At 44.5% G+C, this 26,114-nt stretch overlaps 1 protein-coding gene across 2 annotated transcripts in view; it reads right to left on the bottom strand.

The window, feature by feature from the left end:
* Nucleotides 1–26,114, bottom strand: part of WDR17 (WD repeat domain 17) — an 811,699-nt gene that overhangs the window by 384,912 nt on the left and 400,673 nt on the right. For both annotated transcript variants that reach the window (XM_069244628.1, XM_069244620.1), the window contains exons 18-19: nucleotides 12,724–12,788; nucleotides 5,578–5,710 (exon numbers count right to left, since the gene is read on the bottom strand). In XM_069244628.1, coding sequence (XP_069100729.1) covers nucleotides 5,578–5,710; nucleotides 12,724–12,788 — 198 coding nt within the window. The remainder of the gene's footprint in view (nucleotides 1–5,577; nucleotides 5,711–12,723; nucleotides 12,789–26,114) is intronic.

Genomic DNA, 26,114 nt, shown 5'->3' with positions numbered 1-26,114 from the left:
GTCCTCTCCCGCCCTGTCTACCCCCTCCTAAGAGAGACAAACGCTCCACTCAGACACCCAACAGCCATCCACCTCACACATGCATACTGTCCATGCACCTGCACCCAAGCCCAGAAGGCGTACACCTACTACAACCACTTCCTCTACCTTCACTCCCATCCCTCCTCCCACATGCTGCCCCAACGTCCCTAAAAAGTTTTTCCTTGCCCAACTTGACCTCTTCCCTCCCCCTCCACCCCCGTCCTGCTCGTAAGAGCAGGGTTCCAACGACCCACTCCAGAACCTCAGCCATACAGTCTGCCACTGCTCCCACCAAAAAATCAGCTGCTGGCACAAAAGGGCACCTGAGTGTGACTGCAGCCACTCCTAGTAAGTCCACACCTCTGCCTCAGAAAGGGAGGACTAGGGTGGTGAAACCGAAGGGACAGAGGACGGGGTCAGCGGAGGCACCTCCTAGACCTGGAGGCAAGGACAGGAGTCACATGTCAAAGGCCAAGGGGGGCCTGTCACAAGAGGGAACACAAGGATCACCCACCACCAAAGAAAGCCAAGGATCCCCATCCACCAACAAAGAAGGCCAAGGACACCCCTCCAGCACCAAAGAAGGTCAAGGATACCCCTCCACCACCAAAGAAGGCCAAGGATACCCTCCACCACCAAAGACAGCCATAGAGCCCCCTCCACCAGCAGTGGAACCAGTGGAGCCCCCACAACCAGCAGTGGAACACAAAGAACCCCCTCCATTATCTGAGGGCAAGGAGTCCCAACAACCAGCAGTGGAGTCCATGGAGCCCCCACAACCAGCAGTGGAACACAAAGCACCCCCCCCCCCCACCAGCTGAGACCAAGGAGCCCCCTCCACCAGCAGTGGTATCCATGCAGCCCCCACAACCAGCAGTGGAACACAAAGAACCCCCTCCATCAGCTGAGGGCAAGGAGCTCCCACAACAAGCAGTGGAACCCATAGAACACCCTCCACCAGCTGAGGGCATGTAGCCCACCCTCCAGAGACTGTTGGGCAAGGAGCCCCCTCCAGAACCAGTGGGATTGATACCCACTCTAGAGACTGTGGCCTTTCACTCCCCTCAAGAGACTTTTTGGCAAGGAGCCTCCTCCAGAACCAGTGGGCATGATACCCACACCAGAAACGGTGGCGTTTTACTCCTGACACAAGACTGTTGGGCAAGAAGCCCCCTGCAGAACCAGTGGGCATGATACCCACACCAGAGACTGTGGTCTTTCACTCCCCTCAAGAGACTTTTGGGCAAGGAGCCCCCTCCAGAACCAGTGAGCATGATACCCACTCCAGAGACTGTGACCTTTCACTCCCCTCCAGTGATAATTGAGCAAGGAGCCCCCTCCAGAACCAGTGGGCATGTTACCCACTCAAGCTGAGGTATCCTCCACCCCGCCTTCCCCCTGAGGTGCCTGCCCATTTCCAACATGATGCCCCTGAACAGTGGAGTCTGAAAGTTGGCAGAAGTCAAGTTGGGCCTTGGACTGTGTCTTGCCCAGGTGGCCCTTTGGAACTTTGAACTGGCCATTGGCCCAATCTGGACAATGATGCCTGCATTTTCATTTCCTTTTTCTTTATGGTGGCTGTTGGCAGCAAATGACAGGGTTCGTACTTGAGAACTGTAGTCCTTGCATTATTTGCTTGTGGGTTCTGTGACAGTCGTTTTCCTCTGCAGCTGGTTCTGTGTATGGTGTGTGCGTGGATGGTGTGTGTTGTGCGTGTGTGTGTCACCCTAATTTTCCTCCCTCCCTCCCTTGTGTGCTAGGTGGCTGTACTCACCGTCATTGTCTTCATTGGCGTTGGTGCTCCAGGACAACCATGGCGTGGTAGAGCATCGGGAAGACTTGGAGTTATGGTTCCATGGTTGCAGCGGAATCCTCTGTGTCTCTGATGGTGAGTCTTTGGTTTTCTGTGAAGTGTTTCCGCCAGGCTTTTGATGGCGCTGGTGCCACCCCGGAAATCCTGGTGGTTTGCTATGTCATAATATAGTGGGTGGTACCTTGACTTCAGCCTAGTTGTAGGTGGCTACCGCCGTGGTCAGTGGTGTTAACACCCTTGGTGTGGTACATTGGCTATCTATGGGAGGTATCACCGCCATAGTCATAATTTAGCAGGAATTACCGCCTGGCTGTTGGCGGTATTACCGCCACTTTAACAATCACCGTCAATGTCATAATGACCACCTATGTCTCCTCCTATTAGAGTAGATGCACGATCTAGATGTTCTGTCATTGTGTCCATAGAGAAATGATTAGGTTTATGGACCTAAAGAGCTTTAGTAAAAGGGGAGATATTTAAAAAACAATTGTGTATCCTATCACCTGTTAGTGTTACATTTAATCTATACTGGACTAATAATGATCATGTCGAGGGCAATGTAAATGGTTGATGCAAGGGTTTAGGTACTCTGAGCTCCTAGGGTGTTAATGAACAGTATGTGACTCATCTCAGGCTTAATACTGATTACATTTGTCCCCAGTCAAAGTTGTAATTCAGGACAGTAATATGCATCGACAGTCTGAAAACCCATCTATGTTCTTTGCATGGAAGGATCTGGCTTTTTAAAGACTGTCAGCCCAGAGTTTTATAATGGGCCACCAATTTGCCTATGCATATGTTGCTACGCGGTTCATTGAGTGCAGTGCAAAATGTTTATGCTGTCCTTCCAACCTACTGTAGGTGACAAGAACAAGCAAATACCACAAACTCACTGTTATATTTAATAATATGTATACATTATTTCCAGAGTCTGGCAAGGCCAAGATCTAATTCATCAGAGGTTTTGGTGAATTTGTACACCCCAAAGTTACCACATAGCTGATGTCTGACAACTTTTGGGAGTAACCACAGCATAGCCCAAAGCTTGATAGCAGTGACTGAAACGACTTTGTCATGAAGATAGAATCTGTAGAAGAATTTGATTTGTGGATCTTAGAGAGCAGTATAGGATATACCAGCTAAATATGGAGGCCATAAAAGGAGCAGAGGAAAGGCAGGCACAAAAGTCAGAGATTTAAAAAGGATATGTTTTCCAAGCAATGAATCACTGATGATGGTATAAAGTAAGAGAGACATGCACCACTTTTTGCAGCCTGTGACCAATTTGGCACCCTTTTTGGATACCCTGCAGATGGGAAGGGGGTTTCTCAAAAGATCCCAAGTATACTCTAGTCTGTACTGAATTAAAGCATCTATATATATGCAATTTAGAAGGAAGAAAAGTTAAAATACACAAAGAATTTTCAAATGATAGAAATAGGAGCTGCTTACTATAGCAACGTAAGGTCCTAAAGGAAGCTTATCACCCACAATGATGAACAGGTTACAGACTGACTTAGTAGGTCATGGTCAGTGGTGGTGGGGGTAATTCAGGAAAATTTCGACCTTGGATGGATTACATTTTAGAAAACTCACAGACATCCACCGTGGAACTGCAGCTACACTTGAAGTAAGAAGATTAGTTCAGCTGCATAAGGTTAAACTGTAACTGTATCATGAGTGTACACATAAAATAGACATCAATTGAAGCCAACATGAGTTGGCACAAACAACAGCTTGCATCACTTGGCAGATCACTGGAACATGATCTTGCAGCCCTGCTTCCTCAGTCTTGACACACAGAGGAGAGTTAGGAGGACTGAAAGGGGTAGTGATGAGGTTGCATTTAAAGTGCAGAATGCTGAAGAACTTAGCAGACCTAAGGGTTGAAGCATGTTTGTCAGGAACATGTTTGCAGTCTAGGGGCTTTGGATGTTAAAACGTGTGGCTCAGAAAAGAATCAATCTTAATGTAATCTTATGGGATTTAGCCAAAGAGACTTTTCCTCTACATGGGAGAAAATCATGGAAACCTCTAACTCATGGATAGAAGGAGTTAAAAAATGTTGGTTTATAAGACATTGAGATCTTTTATAAAACTAGATCCCAGTGAAGGCCAAGCAGAATTTAACACACTATAACTTCCTTATTTAATTAAATATTTTGGGTGCTGCTGAAGAAGGGACACAATCAGAGTGTGGCACTTAAACACCAGATACATAGTTTTGGAAAGAACTGTACACAAATATATTTAAGTTCTGGGAATTAGGAACATTAATCCTATTTGTAATTCGTTCTTAAAATGCACTAATGGTGGAAAATGTAAAGTAGATGTGAGAAGATCTGAGAAGGTGCAAGAGAAATGAACACCAAAACCACTAACAATAAGTGAGTACAGTAACGGGCAGTGACTATGAAGGCCCCCTTCAATCTTTGCTTCACCCATCTCTACACTTTGAGGAAAAGGGTTATCTCATGTTTCTATACAAAGTTACATCGGTTCTCATGGCCAAATTATTTTTGCTGTACTACAGAGATTAGAAAGGGGACCAGGACTCCTTTGGAAAGCACGCATATAGCAGTAGGCTTCTCAGTCACTGGGAAATCTGTAAGTGATCTTTCAGACAAGAATTTTTGGTCTGATCCTAATCGTATGTCCAGAATTTAGAATAATTGATGATGATGTCTCTGAAACAGAACAGAAAACAAGTCAATTTTTTGAAATTGTTTTTGTGTTATGAAGATAATAAGCAAGCATAGTAAGTAACTCTGTTACGTAGCTTGCCAAATTAGTAAACGTCTTAGATGATTGGACATAGCCTCCTCTTAATCCCCAAATCTCCATTCCTAGAGGAAGCTGAGGTGACTGACATATAAACATTTATGAGTGAGTTATGAGTGAATCAGCACCCCTCTACTTAATGGTTACCATATTTGGAGTATTCTTAAACCTGATGTCAAAAAGAAAGTAACAATTCATTATATTCACATACTGAAAACAGAAACAAAACAAAATAGGAATAATGACCTCGGATCGCCATTAACACAGAATGTTGGCACATCAATGTATTTGTTGTACAATTCACTTTTGTACTCATCTTTGACTGTTTATTATTTATATGCCTTGCAGCCTAAATTTGTCACAGATTAGGTCACTCTCGGGATTCTGCTTGACTATTTTTTACTGTTTCTTATATTTCCCTTCAGATCACTAGGTCATTCTCAGACCTTGTTTTCTTGCTCTTCCACACAGCTATCAGAGTCCATAGCAAATGCAGGCTCTCAGTTCCTTACCCACATAAGTGTTCTTTGTGATAGATATATAGTCTTCCACATATTTTTGTATGAACCTGTTCCCCAGGAACCATAATGTGTTGAGAATAATATTCAAGCATTCAAGCTATTATGAGACACCTGTGCCAGCGGTATAACATAGTCATTCACATAAGGAAGAAGGCCCATGTAAGATGCCACAGGTGCTATGATATAGATTCTGCCCATTTTGTCTGTGCCACAACAGAGCCTATTTATTTATAAGTTATGTTTAACTGCACATCTCATATGGCAAACATGTTTCCATCAATCAAACGTTTTAAGAAGAATTGCTAATAAATAATACTCCATATCATTTAACATGCTGGTAGAAACAGAGATTAAAACCCAAATTCATTGGTTGCTTAATAAATCAGTTATGTTAGGCAAAATCAAATACATCAGAAACTGACTCTAAAAATCTGACAGTACCTGTACAACAAGAAGAGCCTCCTTAAGTTGACCTCTGGAAGTAAAAAATGCCACAAGCTTCTTTACGTCACCAGTAGCTATGCAGTATGGGATAACATCATCATTTTCTTCCTGAATTAACTGATCAGCTCTTCTAATAGAAAAATATAAATATAATTATTAACACAAAGTACCAAAGATGTAAATCTATAAAAAGATATACACATCCATAACTTATGATTTTCTGTTTTGACATATTTAATAAAGCATTAAGGGCCAGATGTAGGAAACTGCACTTTGCAATGCACAAAATTAGTTTTGCGATTCGGTAACCTGGTTACCGAATCGCAAAATGGGTTTGCGACTCGCAATTAGGAAAGGGAGTCCCCTTCCTAATTGCGAGTCACAGTGCAATGCCAGATTGCTTTGTGACCGCGAACGCGGTCGCAAACCAATCGCAGTTTGCACCCATTTGAAATGGGTGGTAACCCATTCGCAAAAGGGAAGGGGTCCCCATGGGACCCCTTCCCCTTTCCCTTTGTGAATGGAACTGCAAACATTTTTTCAGAGCAGGAAGTGGTCATATGGGCATGAGGAAAACAGGCTGCATTACAAAAAAAAACTGCTTTATTAAAAAGCAGTCACAGACATGGTGGTCTGCTGTCCTCAGCATGCCACCATCCTTGTGAATGCCGCCACTCGCAAGGGGGTCGCAAATTGAATCGAAATAGAATGAGAACGCAAACCCTGAGGGGAGTGCTTCTTAGCCAGTGCATAGAACATTTTAATGCAGAGTACGACCCATCTGGATATGGTTCTCTTCTGCACTGCCCGACCTTTCGTTGCACCCACATAGCCAACAAAGAGTGGATCATCCATCCAGAACTCTTTGGTACGATCAGGGTAGAACGCTAATGCTCTTTTTGGGTCCAGGTGGTGGATTCCCTCCTCTTCCTTAGGTGATGGACTGGCCTACATGGAAGGGTATAACCTCTTTTGGCAGAAAGGAGGCCCTTGTGCGAAGCACCACTTTGTCAGGATAGATGAAAAGGTAGGACGGCTTAGATGACAATGCCTGTAGCTCACTCACCCTGAGGGCGGATGTAATGGCCACAAGGAAGGCTGTTTTCAAAGTGAAAAGCCAGAGAGGACAATTGTGGAGAGGTTCGAACGGAGCACACATCAGGAATGTCAAAATTACATTCGATTAGAATCTGTTTATTGAGGTTTACAGAAATACAGGAATATCAGAGTCAACAATAAATTCAAACCCCATTGGGGCATAATGAATGGAGATTGAGGAAACATATGAATAAGGCCTTTAAGAAACCTATTTACTTAAAAAAGGAAGGTTGATCAGGCAACCGCAAAAAAGCAGAAATGGCTGACAGATAACCTTTGAGAGTGTCCATAGCAGAACCCTACTGGGACACAGAAAGGATAAACAATAAGTCTTCAGAAGGAGAAGCAGAAAAGGGGTCAACAGACTTGTTTGTGCACTAAGCCACAAATTGTTTCCAATGACAGGCATATACTGTTTTGGTGGAAGGACGCCAGGCTGGCAAGAAAATGTTACAGACTTCAGGCAGAAAGTTGAAAGCTGTCAACTGCTGCTTCTCAATTTCCACGCAAGAAGGCGGAGAATGGACAGGTTCGGGTGGAGAACCCTCCCCGGCTGCTGCGACAGAAGATTCTCCCTCAGGCGCAGTCTGGTCAGAGGATTGATGGCTATGCTCAGTAGCTCAGGATACCAGACTCTTCATGCTCAGTCTGGAGCCACAAGGATTACTTAGGCCCGGTCGTTCTTGATCTTCTTGAGAACTCTGGGCAGAAGTGGTGTGGGTGGAAAGGTGTACAGGAGGCCTGAGTTCCACTTCAGATGAATAGTGTCACTGAGCGATTGCTGCCTTGGAAACTCCAGCCCGTAATACTGCTGACATTGTGTGTTCTCTGCAGAGGCGAACAAATCTAACCAAGGCTATCCCCACTGCTGAAAGAGATCTTGCGCCATCTCCAGATGGAGATGCCATTCGTGATTGACTAAGCAAAGTCGGCTGAGTTTGTCTGCTCTGGCGTTCAGAGAGCCTGCCAGATGTTGAACCACCAGCAAAATGCCTTGATGTTCCAGCCATGTGCAGAGGTGCTGAGCCTCTAGACAAAGGGTCCACAACCCCACCCCACCCTGCTTGTTGCAGTACCACATGGCTATGAGGTTTTCTGTTAACACCCGCACTACCTTCCCCTTGACAGAGGGTAGAAATGCTTTCAATGCTAGTCTAATCGCATGGAGCTACAATGGATTGATATGGAGTCCGGACTCCGCCAGAGACCAGATGCCTGTGATCTCTGCCTCTCCCAGATGGCTGTCCCATCCCAGAAGTGACACATGTGTCACTACTGTCAGATCTGGTTGAGGAAGGGAGAGGGATCTGCCTCTGACCCAATTGCAGTCCATTAACCAACATTGCAGATCTTGAACAGTTCCCTTCAAGATCTGAACCATGCTGGAGAGAGTGCCCTGATGTTGTGCTCACTGGAACTTCAGGTCCCACTGCAGAGCCTGCATATGCCATCTGGCATGGGTCACCAGGAAGATGTGGGAGGCCATGAGGACCAGCAGCCTCAGAGTCACTGTCATCGAAATCCAAGATAGAGGCTGAAACATCGGTATAATAGTCTAAATATCCTGGACTCGCACCTCGGGACGATAAGACCGAAACTGCACTTTGTCCAGAACAGCTCTGATGAAAGGGAGCATCTGCTAGGGAGTCAGGTGCGACTTTGGCACATTTATAGTTAACCACAGCGAATGCAGGAGGTCCATTGTAGTCTGGAGGTGGGTGACGACAACTTGGGGCGAGCCGGCCTTCAACAGCCAGTCATCGAGACAGGGGAAGACTGAAACCCCTGATCTGCAGATGTGAGCTGCGACCACCAGCATCACCTTGGTGAACACCAGAAGGGCACTGCTAAGGCCAAAAGGGAGCACAGTGAACTAAAAGTGCTCGTGGCCAGCATGAATCGTAAGTAATATCTGTGTGGCAGGCAGGATGGGAATATGGAAATAAACGTCCTGCAAGTCCAACGCTACCATCCAGTGTCCTGGGTCCAGGGCAGATAAAACCTGATCCAGAGTGAGCATTCTGAACTTCTCCTTCTTGAGGAAGAGATTGCGGGACTGAAGGTGTACTATACGGCAGAGGCCCTTGTCCTTTTTGAGTACCAGGAAGCAGCGGGAAGACCAAACACAACCTACTTCTTGCACAGGAACCCTCTCTATGGCTTCCTTGGCCAGGAGAGCCATAACTTCTTTTAGGAGAAGTGGCCAGTGATCCTCCGTCATTTGATTGTAGTATGGTGGCATGGGTGGAGGGGTAGTTTCGAAGGGGTGGGAGTAGCCCCTTCGGACTATCTGCAAAACCCACTGTCTGACGTGATGGATTGCCAGCAGAGCAGGTGATGGCAGATCCTGCCTCCAACTGGTCCCTGGTGGGGAAGAGTCAAACTAGGAAGGTTTGCAGGCAGCTGCAGAGGGTGGAGGTGGACTGGTCAGACCACTGGCTCCCTGATCCATGAGGACAGTGGACCCATGCCCCGGCCACGCAGAGGCTGGGAAGCATGCGTGGCACAGTGACTGGATGGGAACGGACATGGCTGGGCACCTCTTCTGTAGCCATGAAAGGGGCAAAAAGCAGACTGATGGGGTTGAGGAGCAGAAACCAGGCCCAAAGACCTGGTCTTAGCATGAGAATAATTGAAGTGCTTATGTGTTGAGTCTGCTTTCTCTCTGAAGAGACGAGTGTTATCAAAGGGCATGTCCATATGATTGGCTTGGACATCCCCCAAAAAGCCACACGTCCACAACCATGCGTGGCACCTCAGGGCCACTATCGATGCAACCGCTCTGCCGAGTAAGTCGGTCATGTCTAGTCCATATCAAACCATGTGCTTTGCTGCATCTCTCCCGTCAGCAACTGCTTGGGAAAGTACAGCCCTGGCCCCACCCGGGACCTGTGGCAGCACTTGGGCAACCGTATCCCACAGCATGTGAGAGTAACAGCCCAAAAGGCATGTGGGGCTCACGGACCACAATGCCAGGCTGATGGAAGAAATATCTTCTTTCCAATTAATCCATCCTCTTGGATTCCCTATTCAGGGGTGTGGAAGGGAGCGTACCATGGGGAGCAGAGGCTTTGATGACCAAGCTTTCAGGTGTGGGGTGTTGCATAAGGAAACTTGGGTCGCCTGGAGCATGGCAATGGCAGCTGCAACTGTCCTGTTCACAGAAGCCCTTGTACTGGGTTTGGACCAGGTGCCCAGTAGGACATTTGTAACGGCTTAATTGAAAGGGAGCAGGGGTTCAGAGGATGAAGTTCTAGGTTGAAGCACCTCTGTCAGGAGGTTAGTCCTGCTGCCATTAAAGGTAGCTCAAGGTCGAGAACCTCAGCTGCTCTTTGCACCACCATAGAATAGTAAGCTCTCTCCTCTGCAGCCACAGTAGAGGGAGAAATCATGCCAGGCTCTTGGGAGGTTTGCAGGTCACTGGCTTCACACAAGTTCATGAGCCAGTTCATAGGATCTTGGAACTGGTATTCCGAAGGATCCAGCAACCCCTTCTACTCCTCCCCATAACCTAGCCCATAGGAAAGGGGCTCAGGATCAGACATAGGAGGCACAGCTCCTTTTGGAGCTGGAGTCCGCGTCGTACAATGTCCATCCAGCTCTCTGTCAGAGACAGCAATGAGGATGGGGACAGTGCTGCCTGGGGGCACGGGCGGTGCCAGGAGCGGCAACGTCGGGCCGGTGTCAGGGAAGGTCGAGGTGGTATGACCGATGCTGGTCCCGATACAAGCGTGGATCTGAGGGTTCCCCACGGAGCCAAGGCCGAAGCTGCAAATGTGGATCCCGAAGGAGCCCCTTCTGACTTTGCAGGGCCTGTAGTTGCGCCAGAGTTGTCAGACTGCCCAAAAATGAGGTGCATGGCCTCATAGGACTCCTTCAGTTGGGCAAAGGTCGCTCGAGCTCCCAGAAAATTGGGGAAGTGCAGAGTTGGCCTGGACGCAGGCTCTGCAGAGGGAGGCCTAGATCCCTCATCTGGTCAGCCGATCGACGAGGTAAAGTCGAATAACTTTTTGCTTTCTTCAACTTTTCGCTTTCTTTGACTTCTTCTTTTGCCCTAACTTACACGATCGTCTCGAGGACTTGGAGTGTGACGACGAAGAGGGGGACTCCGCAGACCTTTCCTTCAACAGAGACCAGGACTAAAGTGAGTTGAGCACCGGGCCACCAGTAGCTTTAGGGACCGCTCCCTCAAAGCCTTCTGATTCATGGCCTGGCACTCGGAGCACAACTTTGGGTCGTGGTCACGCTTCAGACACCAAAGGTACAAGAGGTACATATCCATCACGGACATTGTCTGATGACAGGACTTGCAGAGCTTGAACCCAGTCTTCCACAAAAACATCCCTCAATGGACCAGGAGTAGATTTACTCAAAAAGCTTTGACAAAAATTCGAAAAAGACCAGTCAAAAAATGACTGAGGGGTAGCTCTTTCTTCGGATCAGAGCTTGCCTGGCCGGGGAAAAAAGAACAGACATCAGCGTGCCAGGGTGGTGTCTATATAGGAAACGCAGCATCATATTGGGCTGATTCACGCCAACTAACGGCACGCAGGGGTAGTGCTTGAGAAAAATCTCCAGCTCCAGACTGACGTCTGGGGGAAATTATAAGGTAAGAAATCTGCAACTAGACGTCTCTATCAGATATTTATTTTTATATGTGCATATGTATAGCAATCGTAGGGGAAAGGATGTGCATGTTTACCATATCCATACTAGGGAAGGTACTAAAAGTAATATAACACATTATACACTATATATGCAGTCAATGCAATACTCTTGTTATGATGCAGACCATTTCTGTTTATTGCATACTTTGCCTGGTCCCAGAATACAGATAAAAGTTGAGTATAGTGAAACAGAGTGTCCTTAGTAATCATATTCTTACTGCTTGGAGCTCTTGCTAAAGTGTGAACCATTTGACCTGATTTAGCATCACCTTGTTAAACAGATGAGACTTATCCAGATTTTTACATGATTTGTAAGTGTCTTCTGTCAATATTACACCTTGCACACTCCAACCAACATGTAATTTACTTACTGTAATGAGATCTAAACAAGACAATGTTAAAAAGGAAAATGAAACCCACCAAACCGCACTGATCTCACTAATCCAGCAATTGACCCACCCATCCCCCATTGGGGTCACTAGATGACTGAATGTGAAAGTGCTCATTGATGTAGGGATACACAAAGGATTTATTACTATACAACCTTCGGACACACAGAGAAAAATAACAAGTATTACGTGGGAACATCATGGGATTGATAGAAGAATGAAGGGTGAGACGGCACTGATGGAAATCAAACTCGTGGCTTGCAAGTCACATACACAAACGTCAATAGTGAGTGCTTAATTCACTGTGCGAGCATGGAATAGGAATTTTGAGACCAGTGCAGGTGGAAATACTTGTTTTGGATGTGCCGGACTCCAAGGCATTTTGGGAGAAAGGTTGTTAGTCCTGCTGACAATCTGACCACAAAGCAGGGAGAGTAAATAGTGATAGATGTGATTATCATGCATTTCCTCAGCACATACTATAACACTCAATAGATTGCATATTAGGTTCATTTGACATGAGATTATGGGACAATGTCGAAAGCACCAAATTCACGAAAACTAAACCCAGTGGGTCTTGTCCATTTCTGACTGCCCACAAATTTGGTCCAGGAGTGATCCTGATCACTATGTAGAGTTTGGTGCTGTCTTGCAAACGACCGGAAGCATGGAGAATACATCTCTCAAAAGATAGGCATCAGGGGCCTTTTGTAACTATCTAGAGTGAAGTGAAGGAAGACGATCTGGGGAATGCGCAAACAAAGAAGTAGCATCAAGAAAACGCAATATGCCAAGGTTTATGCAGATAAAATGCCAACACTTTTCAACTTTCTTTTCTGCATCAAAGTGGCTCCCTTCAGATTAAAAAATATTGTCTGTAATCTCGAGAAATTCAATGTTAACACTATTTTAACACTGTTTTATGATGCATTCATAATGCCCCTATTCACATTGACATTTCAGCTCAGTATAATGATGTGGGGCCTTACCTCTGTGTTAACTTCTTCCAGTACTTCATAGATACTCCTGGTGCCACCGATAAAGCTTTGTCCCACTAAAACAAAGACAAAGATTAAGTCCACACTTGGTTTCACCAAATAAATGCCTTCATCATTAGAAGCATTTGCTTGTGATGCAACAAATACGCCTAGATACTAAAAGAGCAATCCGCTAGAAGCAAAATAGGATTCATTTTAGAAAAACTCGACTCCCACAACATGCCAGTGATTTCTAGAAGCCCATTGTGTATCTATATTTTTTATATCTGCTTAGTACTGTAGAAAACTGGCATGTTTAGAAATAATTATATGTGATGTGACTCCTACCTGTCTGGGATGTCTGATGTTGGCTGTGTGTGACAGCACTGAGGATGTTCAGGTTTGGAAGCAGTTGTAATAAAGCATGCTAAAATTGACTTATTTATTTGATATGTGTGTTTTTCTCTAGCACTCATGCAGACAGAGGGCAAAGTGTAAAGGTAATAAGGCGAGAAAGCTGGAAACAAGGATAAAGAAGTTTGCACTTCCGATTTTGGATTGAGGAATCTTGATAATGCAGGCATCTATTTCCAAAATGATTGTGCTTAGGCTAATGGACGATCAGCATGTTTGGGACGTTGATCCGCAATGCCAAGTTGGTTAACAGGCAAGTTGCATCATGGTAAGATACGGTGGCTCCAGCCCGTGTAGAGCTTTATGGCTTAGAGCAGTGGTTCTAACCCCTGTGGTCTGGTGACCCCTGGGAGTCCGTGAAGCCTACTCAAGGGGTCCGTGACTGCTTAGAAAATTAAATAACATTAACATAATAATAACGTGTATATAAATAAAGAGGCAAAATATACAAATGAACATTTTGAAATATTCTGTAAATGTGAAGAATTTGGAAACTGGAGGCAGTTGGTATGCTGAGATTCATGCTTCTGAGAAGTGTAAGTGCAATAAACAGAATATAGTAGAAACAATGAGTGGCCTCAATTGAATTTAGAAAAGCTTGAAGCTTCCTATTCAAATTAAAAGTTGGATTTATTTTGTATTTGTTTGTAAATTGTGTGTGCATTAAATAAAATATTTCATCATTTGTGAATTTGTTTGATGAATGCTTGCTTCTGTATATTTTGTGTACTTTTTTGCGGTTCAAATCATCAAAAGAGTTTAGGCAGGGGTCCCAGTCTTCCAGTAATGACTCAATGGGAGTCCCTGGATCCCAAGAATGATTCAGTGTGGGTGCCCAGGTTCCAGCAATGATTACGTGGAGGTACGCAGGTTAAGAACCTCTGGCTTAGAGGATCCAGAAGTCAATAAACTGATTGGATGGAGGTCAGCATACTGACTGTATTGTTCAAATATATTTTAAAAATAGCTTAATTGACCAATACATGTACCAACAATCAAACAGGCGGACAAGGTACGATCAAGTAAACTCAAACTCCTCCCCAAACTCTTCCGGGTCCAATCCCTCCAAAACCACTCCAGCTTTACATCTTTGCAGAATGAGCCGGCTAACACATATACAGCTTTTCCAGGAAAGTGGCCATCTTTTCTGGGTGCCCTCCAGGGCACCAAGTGTGGAATGGGACAGTAGGGGGAGCCTCAAGGCTCCCGCAGTCCAATCCGGCTCACCGCCTCCGGCATTGCTTTTGCACACAAGGAGCTGCTAGACATGCAGCTCCCTGTCTTCAAAAGCAATCATTTCATCTCTTTCCCTGCCTGCATCTCTGCAGAAAGAGCACTTTGATAATTCCAGCCCGCTGGAAGCTGAGTGTTTGCTCTGACTTGGCTGGAGCTGTCAAAGCTCCCGCCAAGTCAGGGCAAACAACTTTGTCCCGCGGACATAGCAGGAGCTGGCCCTGGGGGGTAGCGGTCCCCAGGGCCATTATTGGCTTCATGAGGGGGGTTGCATGGCCCCCTCCAACCTTACAGCCCCAAGGAGGTGGTGGTGTTCCCCGGGGTGGGGGGTCTGCAACTGACCCCTTTCATCTTGTTATTTCAGTCCCTGGGAGGTGCAGACCCTGGGGGGGGGGGGGGCGGCATGGCTCCCCCTTAATTGAAATCAATTGCTACAGGGACATGATGGTCCTAGAGGGTGCAGGAGTGGCCAAGGGGGCCCGCATAGATTTTATATTTAACCCGGGAGGTGGGGGTCCCCAGGGCCTTGGGGGAGGCCAATTTTAAATAAAGATTTTGCCTCGGAGAGGTGGTGGTCCCTGGGGCTAATGCGAACCCTAGGAGGGAGGCCCTGTGCACCCCTCCCCCCCCCCCTTTTCAATTCCCCATTGCCACCGGGACATGGCCCACCCTGGGGCCAAGTAAAAGAAAAGGGCTGGAGACTGCCTTTTTAAAAAAAAAATCTTGGAAATATATATATATATATATATATATATATATATATATATATATATATATATATATATATATATATATATATATATATATATATATATATATATAAAGCCTAGTGGCAGTCACCACAAGGTAGCTATACTTTGGTCCATGCCTATTTCTTTTATCTATTGCACCATTTGATGAATCTTCATGACATTTTCCAAAAGAAGTGTCCCAGTCATTCTTGTTGCGCACAGAAAGTTTGGGCGGATCCGTCAAGTGGGGGCAGAGAAAAAGGTGGATCAAAAAAGTTGTGTTTCCTATATTGATTCCCATAGGACTTTTAGATAGGACTACAGCCCGAACTACTGGACAGAATTACAACAAATTTGGCAGAAATCTAACTTTCGGTAAGCAGATGGTGCTTTCACTTATTTGGTGTAAATCCGTTCAGTTTTTTTTAGATATTAAAGGGAAAACAAATTTGGATATCTCTGGCCGCAACAACTTTGTGAAGATTAAAAGCTCATGCATGGCAAATGCACAGCTCTAATTGGCTAACAAGACTTCAAACCAGGAAGTGTTGGCACCCCAGGCAATCCTGGTGCTGCTCTCATACTATACTTAACAATGTCACGATTGGTCTGAGCAGCTTGGTCTGTCACTCAGACACTGCGTTGGAGTCTGCGCAGTCCCGCCCCTCCCTTCACACGCTAGCTTTTATTTCTCAGGTGCTTGCTCTTAGCCAGTGGGGAGATGCTCCTGTGCCATTATACCTATATCCTGACCCCTTGTGTGTTTTTTCACTGATCATTTCCCACCCCCTGAGCTGATGTGACAAAAGAAAATGGCTGCTGCAACTTTGCTGTCAGGTTGTGGCCAGCTAATCAGGGCCTTGCTTCCCCCCCCCCAATATTAGAATCTGCAGCCCTCTATATCTATATTTTTTAAACTCTAATATTTCAGAAACTACAGAACTGATTTACACCAAATCACAAAAAGCATGTTTTGGGACTAAGATCTAGCTTTCTGCCAAATGTGGTGTAATTCCATTTAGCGATTTGGGCTGCATTCGTGTTAAAAAATGTGAAAAAATCCACTGACACAGACTGGGCGAAAAAGTGTTTTGGAAACCCCCTTTTTCTTGGCCCACCCCCACTTAACGGATCACCCTAAAGCTAACTAGAAAGCAACTAAACTGACCAAAGTATACGTTTGGAAAATTTTGTGAAGATTCGCCAAGCGGTGCCAAAGTTATTGGCAAAACAAAAAACACTCTGTCTATGTAAAAAATAAAAGTCCTAACTATAACTACCTAGTGGCGACCGACACGAGTAAATATATAACAGCATGAAAACAGCGTCTTGATTTGATGAGCGAGTTGGCTGTGGGCTTCATGCTCTGAGGCCGTGCTGCAGAACAACGGAGATGTGCTGCAGAACATTGAGTGAGGTAAGTGATTTTTTTCATATTTATATTAGCGTGTATGTTCTTGGGTATTTTATGTGTAGTTTTTTCTGTATGCGTTTTGCACCCCTCCAATGTAATTTTCACCAACAGCCACTGCTGCTGTGCACTTTTACTACAGTATGCTGTCTCAGTGTTTTAGGAAACTAGATTGTGTCAGCTTCCTCCAGCCATGCCTTCTCAGCGTTAGAGGGCGCCAGAAGTACGAGTATTTCCTAGAAGTGTTACAGAGGCCTTCCTGAAGCAGCCTTCACAGTGCTAAGGACTGCAGCAGTACATCCTGATAAAATGCTATTCCAATATTTAAGGTTGTTAGAAAGTGTTAGCTCTTTCGGGCAATGCTTTATTAGTGGGGAAGGACTCCAGATTACGAGCCTCTTCCGTTAATTCTTTATCGTCGCTTAAGCATCAGAACTGGCAGCTTCCCCACCATTGGGACAGGCAGACGACGTATTGAGCTGGTTTGATTTATGAGTAAGATTGTAAATACATGGTTAATGTCAATGGGATATAGAGACACTGTGTTGAGTCACTAGCATGTATATCATGCAATAACTTCATTCTCTGGGGGTGTCCCACCATCCCCAGGTGGGTTGCCGCTCTAAAATATAACCCCATTCATTGAAGGCTATATGCAAATATGATCCATGCTGAATTTTGTATGATGTGAAGCATGTGAGTTCCTGACATGTTTTGATGCTGCTAGAGAAGTTATAAACACTGAAGCAGAAATTCATATGAGGGAAGGTGAGAGACAAGTTGAAAAGGCTGTGAGCCGGTGACTTTTGTCTCACAGTAATAAAAATACATCTCTATACTATCCATCTTTAGAGATGTAGGTTTCTGACCTGTGCGGGGTAAAGAAAATATACTTTTTCGCGGCCAGCCTATGACTTGCCTCACCGTTCTTTAAATTGCTGCACATCAAAGGAAGTGTGCAGCAGTACAACTCTCTACATCAAGCATTCCTTGTGCTCAGTGTCTAAATAGCAGCCAGCAGCCACCAAGCTCCACTGGCAGGAAAAGGTGAGGAATGGTGAGAGAGAGAGAATGTAAGAGAGGAGGTTGAAAATTAAGGAGAAAGACAAAGTAGAGACAGGATTGGTGTGAAAAAAAGGAAAGAGAGAAGTGTTTGGACGGAAGTGAGAGAGACGGGAAGCATGCAAGAGGGAAGAAATGTATATATACGATGCTACAGAGAGGGGAGGAAGCTGGCAGGGATGTGACAGAAAACTAGAGAGTGGAGAGACAAAGGAATATAGTGGGTGGAGGGTAGACAGTGTGAGAGATGGAAAGCGAGAGAAGCATGAGTGAGGTAAAGAGGTCGAAGTCTGGTAGACAGCGAGAGATTGAGAGAAAAAAACACGAAAGAGAGGGGAAATGTGCAAGATTCAAAAAGTGAGAAAAACAGGTTGTAAGAGAGGGACAGAGTAAATGAAAGTGATGGGGAAAGAGAAAGAGACAGAAGCAGAGAAGGGATACAGAGAGAGCTAGAGAGAGAGAGAGAGAGAAAGAAAGAAAGTGGCGTGAAGAGAGAATAAAGGGGAGGGGAGCAGACACAGCGGGACCAGGCAAGAGAAACTGAGAGGGAAGGCAGATAAAGGAATGTAGTGAACTGAGTTTTACCCATGACAAGAACTAGGTTTTCACCTTAGGACCTTTGGTGTTTGACTTCTGGGGTTGCATGAGACCTACACATGGAGCCTCACCCCATGCTCTGTGTAAATTGAGCATGAGCTACAATCTGCATGGTCCATCTTTTAATAGAAGGCCAGGTGCCAGTGGACACTTGAGGTAAGGAGCTGTGAGCGAGTTGTGTGTGATATGTGTGAACACACAAGTCTAAGTGCAATTTGAGCATGGAAGACTGTCTGACTCATCCTGGCATTTGTGCAAAAGTAGCACCATGACAGATGTGGAGCAAATTGAATTGTTATAACAGAAATGGGCACTGAAAAGAATGATACAGTTTCTTTTGTGTTCATTTATGATCTGGTGTATTTACAGCTCTTTTAACTTTATGTGACTTTGGGTTGGCTCAAGCTACAAGGACCAGAATCACGACTTTGCTTATATTTTCCTGGATGTAGAATCCAGATCTAAGTTTATTTCTACTATAGCTGGATTCTATCATGAGCCGGACACTATTTAATTGTAACCTTTAAAATGCCTGGCTGAGTAGAGTTACTTACTGTGCCCCCAGTGGCATTTCAAAGGCCCAGTGAACAATGTGAATAGTCCAGGGAGAATAAGATTACCCTGTTGGAGAAAGTGGGGAGATTTGCAACTTCCAGAAAGGGAAGACTTCTGTCACTTGTATCCAGGAAGGAATCCTCCTGAAGATTTTGGACAGAAGAACGTTGGGTACATGGGCCAAGGTATCTGGCATGCTCTGATGTTAGAGAAATTTGTTATCTTTAATATTTCTTTAGCTTGCAGTATGGTGGTTGGACAGCCATTGGCTGATTCCTTTGGTGTCAGACAGAGGTGGAAGGATGATGTGGCATGTCTAGATTGGGTGGATAGTGAAATTATTGTAGTATCGGCGTCCTCAAAAAACACCCCGCAAAGACAGGAAGTGATGGGAATGCACCTGGAAAACAGTAGAGAGGTAATTTTAAATAAGTTGGGTGTTTCATGTTTACCAAGTAAACCGTTGCAGGTGCGTAAAGGGTGGCATGGAATCTTGCATATAACAGAAACAGACAAGGTTAGTGGAGTTAGTTACCCCGCTGACAAATCTTTAGCATAGCTAATTTGCATCCTGAATGTTCTTCAAAGACCCCCAAAGAGAGGTTCCAAACTGATGATCCCCCTGTAATTTGAATAAATTCATGATTTAGTGCTTAGATTTTCATCATGTGCTTAAGAAAGTACGCTTCCATTTTCATGTAAATTCCACGTCATATCCTGCATCACCCATGCACAACACACTAACCTGCCAGTTAAGTGTCATAAGGGGTACTTGGTCCCCAGTTTGAGGGTCTGAGGTACGGAGGCCCAAGGACACCAGAGATAAACAATTTGATACTTTTATGGCCCAGTAACTTCTGGCTGCCCTGGGATCAACCAAACTAGGGCCCATATGTTTGAGACGCGGGGCAGAGCAGCAAGTCACCTTGCTGCCCTGTCCTGCATGACAGAGTAAGGGCAGGAATGAGCCGTAGCTATTCAATACGGCGCAATTCTGGCCTTTCCCCCCTGCGCTGGAGCTCTTTCGGTGGCTTAGCAGCAACTCAGGCACCCTTGCACCAAGAGGCAGGATTGTTTTTGGGCAAGAAGATACACCACCCTGCACAAAAACAATCCTGAAAGGCTGTTTCCTCTTTATAAAGTGTGTTGCAGAATGCAGCACACATAGAAAGAGGAAAAAACGAGCAGAAATACATATATTTCTCCTTGTTACGCCTCTCCTGGGGAGGAGTATCTTTTTTGCACATTCCCAGGTTTACAAGTTTTTGTAAATCTGGGAATGTGACAAAATCCATGGATGTTGTGTGGGAACATCCACGCAACGTCCATGGAAGCGCCTCCCTAGCACAAAGTAATATAATGCAGCAACTTGCGCTGTGTTAAATTATTTGAGATTAATGAAGTCACGCACAGCCACGTGTGGCTTCATAAATCTCACTTAAGGTTTGTGTCACTCTTGCACGTGACGCAAAACAGGCCTTAAATGTGGCACTAGATCCTCACATTAGTTGACAGTAGTGACGGATCACTGCATTCCAGTTCCAAGATAAACTGATCATATATTTATAGCCTTCAATTGGACTTACATACTGGCCCCGTTTCTGTTACACAAACAATATGAATAAAAGATTTAATAAGAAGTGGACGGCTCTAAAGAGTGGTTCAAAGTTACAGCATGGGAGAACGTGCAGACATACAATTTGTCAGTCTAATGTCATTGGTGGAGACATAGCTGCCAAGGTTGAATAGTTAAAGCACTGAAAGAGGATACTGTGGGTGCCTGAATCAGCGCTCAGGAGAAACTCAACAAAATATTCCCTTTAGAGTGCCCTAAGATTTGAATCAGAATTCTTTTTCCACAAAACGCATTATAGGTATAGAGAATGCTAACAATACCCAAATCACAATTGAATAGAAGTGGTGAGCCTCAGCACCTCGGGTGAAAGAGATGACTGAGAGAATAAGAAAAACTGTTACACAGGTAAAGGTCAGTGTGAGTTTACAGTGCAAGAATGTGCAGTGAAAAATGGATTTGGAGACACTTTAGTGTCCTTGTTGAGGACAGCACATGAGGCCGGTTGAATTAGTAAAGTGTAATATTTAGTTATGTATGTACTGAAGTACTTTTCCACTGTAAAGTGAAAACACTAGGTGGGCAGTGCTTTATTTAGTGTTATAGAGTGTTGCTGAGTTCTAAGTTTCTATCCAATAGCACCCCCTCTTGAGTCAACCGTTGAGTGATCTGCCTTATTTTTCTGAGGGTCAAATGCTAATAAGATTCATTTTGGTCCCTAGTTTGAGGGTTTGCAGTATGGAGGGCCAAAGACAAAGGCGGTAAACAGTTTTCATTGATACAAGTCGGTCCCAGAAGGTGCTACACTGCTAGTGGAAGAACAGACATAATTGTGATGCATCAGTTCCCCCCATAACACAGGGAGAGAGAACGGGGTCAGTTTATATATCCAAACGTTGATTAAAGACTGCAGCTACAGGGTTTCTAAAATTGTCCTCAAACTACAGCCTCTTTTATCGGGATACCAAAAGAAGCTAAGTTAGAAGGCGTATAAAAATTTAAAAGTAATGCCAGATCTTAACGCTTCCCCAAGGATCAAAAGGAAAAAGTGATTGAGCTAAAGCACAATTGTGTAATGAATAGTAAGTTGCATGATGAGGAAAAGGGAAATACTGCTATGATGCATAGGTTTATAAATCCCTTAATTAATAAGCAGGAAAGTAAGACACCTACGTGCATTATGGAAAATTATCTGAAACTAAAAGTAAAGCAGCCACCAGCTAGAGTCTCCTGAAAATCAGAATGTAAATAGGTTAAAAAACAGGTCCCCGGCAGATATAGCCAATGTAATCTGGCTTTGATTGTCATATGCAGAGAAAAAAAGGCAAAAAAGCTTTTTCCTTTGAATAGGTCTAAGTTGCTAGAATTGTTTAAGCAAGTACCAAGCTTTACAGACATTTGCTCATCTGATGTGAAAGCTGTGGGATTTAAGGTCACTGAGGAAGAGAGCGAAGTTACAATACTAGAATGTTAGTCGTCTGATTGGAAACCTTCTATGCAAAGCAGAAGAGGGTCTGAGTAAGATAGGCTTATCAATAGATTTGGGACCTGAAGGATATCTTTAAAAAACCTTGGGGTCAGGTCCTTATCACAACATAGTGGTTTATTAAAAAAATCAGGTGTATGTATGCCATCCTGTAGAAACAAACACCCTAAAGTTTAGAAGAATACATCAGGATGAATCAGGGTCACAATCTTAAATTAATAATGGAAATTTACATATCATTTTTTCAAACAATGGAATCTCATATCAGGGCCAACAAAATAAGTAAGAGTTAACCAGCCATCATCATGGCCTATATGGCCTTGTTCATGATGAATGTAGCTTGAACTATAATGCTTCTGCATAGTATCCGGAATTCTCTCGTAATCTAAGACTCTACAGTTAGACTACACACGGTCTACAGAACTCAATCAATCAATCAGTAATTTGTTAAGCGCACTACCCACCCAGTAGGGTCTCAAGGCACTGGGGGTGGGGTGGGGGCAGGGGGTGCTACTGTTTGAAGAGCCAGGTCTTGAACTGCACAACAATGGGTATTTCTGAGAGTGTATTATATGATTACCATATTTTTCTTCTGTAGGAGACATGGTCATGAGAGAACTCTAATATTGATGGCTTTGTATCTACTAGGAAACCAGGCCATGCTTTTGGAGAAGGGAGATTAAGTGGGAGTCTGCTTAATTTATTTTCCATAAGAATTATAAATTGGGTGTGGAAAATTGAGGAAAAAGTGGATGCAAACAGCAATTGCTGAAGTACAAGTTGCCCCAAGGGATAAAGTAAAGTTAATATTGGTAAATGTATCTATTTATAAAGAATTAGAACAAAGGTTGATAACTTTTCTGGAAGATTCTGAACTTCATCTACAAGAGATAAGGATAGAAAACTAGAATTGAATACTGACTGTTGGGGCCTTTGGTTGGCAGTCAGGTTACCCCCTGTCCAAGCAAGGACACTCACTCTAGTCAGGGTAGAAGAGAATCACCCTCAGCTAACCCCCACTCACTCCCTTTGTAGCTTGGCACAAGCAGGCAGACTTAACTTTAGAGTGCTAGGTGTAAAGTATTTGTACCAACACACACAGTAACTTAATGAAAACACTACAAAATAACACAACACAGGTTTAGAAATATGGAAAATATTTATCGAAACAAAACAAGACCAAAACGACAAAAACCCACAATCCACAAGTCAAGTTATCAATAAAAATGCAAAAAGAGTCTTTAAGTAGTTTTAAACACACACTAGCGCTGCTAGCGTGAAAATGTACCTGGTGTGCGTAAAAAATCACCCCGCACGGGCGGGTGATGCATTGATAACACTCACGAGCGAGACCTTGCATTGTTTCACCCTTCTGTCGAGTCGGCGTGCATCGGTTCTTCTCTCCGCAGGAGAGCGATGCATCGATTCGGTCCGCACACAGGTCCAGGCAGGCCTTGCGTTGTTTTTGCCCGCACACAACGGTTTGCGTCAGAAATCCAGCCACACGATGATCCGAAAACCATGCAGCGCACGATCCGATCTCCCAGCCTCCGTCAGCGATGCTGCGCGTCGTTTCTCCTGCTCCGTGCATCGATTCTTAGGTCGCGTTTCCGGCAAGCGTCGATTTTCAACCGCAGAGTCAGCGGAGCATCGTTTCTTCAGCCGCAGACCGGAGTCACGTCGATCTTTTCCTTGCACGGCACAATGTGAGTGGAGTTTTTCCTCTTAGGCTGCAAGCTTCTCCTTTCAGGGTCCCAGGAACTGGATGGGCACCTCTCCAGAGACTCCAGGTGCTGGCAGAGAGAAGTCTTTGCTGTCCCTGGACTTCAAACAACAGGGGGCAAGCTCTAAATCAAGCCCTTGGAGATTTCTTCTCAAGATGGAAGGCACACAAAGTCCAGTCTTTGCCCTCTTACTCTGGCAGAAGCAGCAACTGCAGGATAGCTCCACAAAGCACAGGCAGGGCAGCTCTTCAGCTGAGGAAGAAGAGCTGCCCTACTACTATCCTACTCCTATCACAGCACTTTCTTTGATTTGAAAAGATCTCCGGCAAAGTGCCCCTTTGTGGGGCCCGCCAGGCACTGCAGCGCCGGCCTGACGAGGAGCTGGCCCTATGATGAAGCATGACATCCATTGGATGTGTGAGGGCCCTTGCTTCTAACAGGAAGTGCTTTTTCTTGAACCATTGAAACCCCCCCCATAGGAATATTGTTTTGTATAATTGAGTGTTTAGGGAGGCTGTATACTGGACCTTATAACCTCCCCATCCCTCTTGATAGTGATAAAACAAAAACACCTTTACAGTCAGATTCTTATAGAATTTGATAAGACACACAGAGAGTTACTATATACTCCTTTAGGTAAAGCACTTTTGCACAAAATTCCACCACTAGCACTTTATGGCTCTGAAATTATTTGCATAAACTAGAGATATTTAGATCTGGTAGAAAGTAGTTGTTTGAAATGAGTATTATGATTGCCAAAATGGTCAATGATCCGAAGTGTACACTGTGAAATTAGTTTATTAGCATGGTCACACATGGCAGGGTTATCAATGTTTTGACATTTTGCAATAAGTTGCCCATGGACGATGAAGTTTTGAAGTTATCAGAGATCTGTCAGTTGGAGGCCCAACATAGTGAACATAGGTAGGCAAGGGAATGTTTTAAACAAATTAAAGATACTCATTTTCTCAGCCTCAGAAGCTTTAGAAGGATGGGAACCATTCCCCCACAAAGCAGTTATTAAAGGAGGCTGCCTTAGTGATGTCTGTGAAAAGGAATAGGGTTTATTTACCTAATAAATGTTCAAACACTTTAATGTTGCAGTCTTTAGGTAATTCTGATGTGCTTCCAACCTTAATTTCTTTACCTGATCCAACTCTTCGATATGAAATTTTAAAGTATAGATTAGGATGTAATTCCATTTTGGGGATACCGAATATTGTGGTGATATTTAAAGAAAATGGTAAAACATGTGTATTTGACCAGACAATTAAATGTACAAGTAGATGTGTTTTAATGGATTGTCCTCTATTTGTAAGGTTGTGTCGTAAATTTTTAAAGATGTTGTTCTTAAAATACTTGACATATAGGAAATATGGTGCTAGTGAACAGCTAGCCAATATGTGCTTTTTTTATGTTCTTGTGGGGCTGGGACGTTTTGAGGAATTGGAATAATTTTGATTTAATATGAAGTGAAAGCTGTTTTAATTTTAATTGCATGTATTTGTTTTATGGACAAGTCTCTAAATAAACATTTTTTATTTAAAAAAAGAGAGAGAGAGATACTTTACAAAATAAATCAGCTGAGGTAAGTGCTTAAAAGAAAGGAGTCAGAGAGAGTGAAGCAGAGAAGGCAGAGAGAGGCTGTTGCACTGGGTTCTGCACCAACAGTATGGATTTTTTTGCTCCTCTGATCACCCGGTTCTTGGAATTTTTACTGTGGGTGAGCATCACCACTGGTGTCTCACCCACGATACTCACATGGTAAAATGACTGTGTGTGTTTACCGCCAGTGTCCGCCTTTTAAGATAATGCTGCTGCAACACAGCAAGGGTAAGGGGCACTTGGCTGGTTACATGTGAACATATGTACACACATGTGTGCACGTGTGTGGGCTGTGCGTGGAAGACCATTGTTGTGCACAGTCCAGTAACAGTGCACAGGTAGCCTGGAGCAATGGGGACTCTGTAGGATTAGGTATTCGCCTGGGATAGGCCTCAATAGGCTAGTGTACACTATTAGGGAAAGTCAGTGTGCTTTACTGTTTTAACTATAGTGACATTCCATTATACACATAGGGAAGAAACTGCCTTAGAGATTAGCGTCCCTTCCCCTTGGCCTACAGAGACTATTGACGTCTTGAATTAAAGTGTAACCTGTGCAAGAAAACCACATTAGTAATTTCCAAAATGATAACTGTACATCTTGTGGGCCACTAGGGGTTTCTATGTTTTCGTGGCTCAGCTCAGGATCAGTGCCCAGGCCTTTTGTCACCCTACTGTGCCCAGTAATTACTTTTTCTCCAGCAGCAGGAACACAAAAGGAGCAATTAGCACTACTCTCCTAGCTCCCCCAGAGGAAAGTGGTGGAGCAGAATGATCTGTATCAATTACCCAGCTGCCACACTGCCCCAGGGATAGGCCCTTCAGGGAGGATTTATGCACAGAGGCCGGGACCCTATCCCCAACCCCCGAATACTCGCAGATGCGCCGATGCGCTTACCTGGGGCTTAAAAAATAGAATGCAATCACATAGGAGGCAGAAGAGGCCCAGGACCACACCCCTGGGACCCTTTGTACAAATTAACAACAGGGGTAGTGCTGCTGCACCTCCACCC

Source organism: Pleurodeles waltl, chromosome 1_2 (genome assembly GCF_031143425.1).
Source record: "Pleurodeles waltl isolate 20211129_DDA chromosome 1_2, aPleWal1.hap1.20221129, whole genome shotgun sequence".
Lineage (NCBI taxonomy): Eukaryota > Metazoa > Chordata > Amphibia > Caudata > Salamandridae > Pleurodeles > Pleurodeles waltl.
The sequence above is the reverse complement of the archived record's forward strand: the minus strand, read 5'-3'. Positions and strand labels throughout refer to the sequence as shown.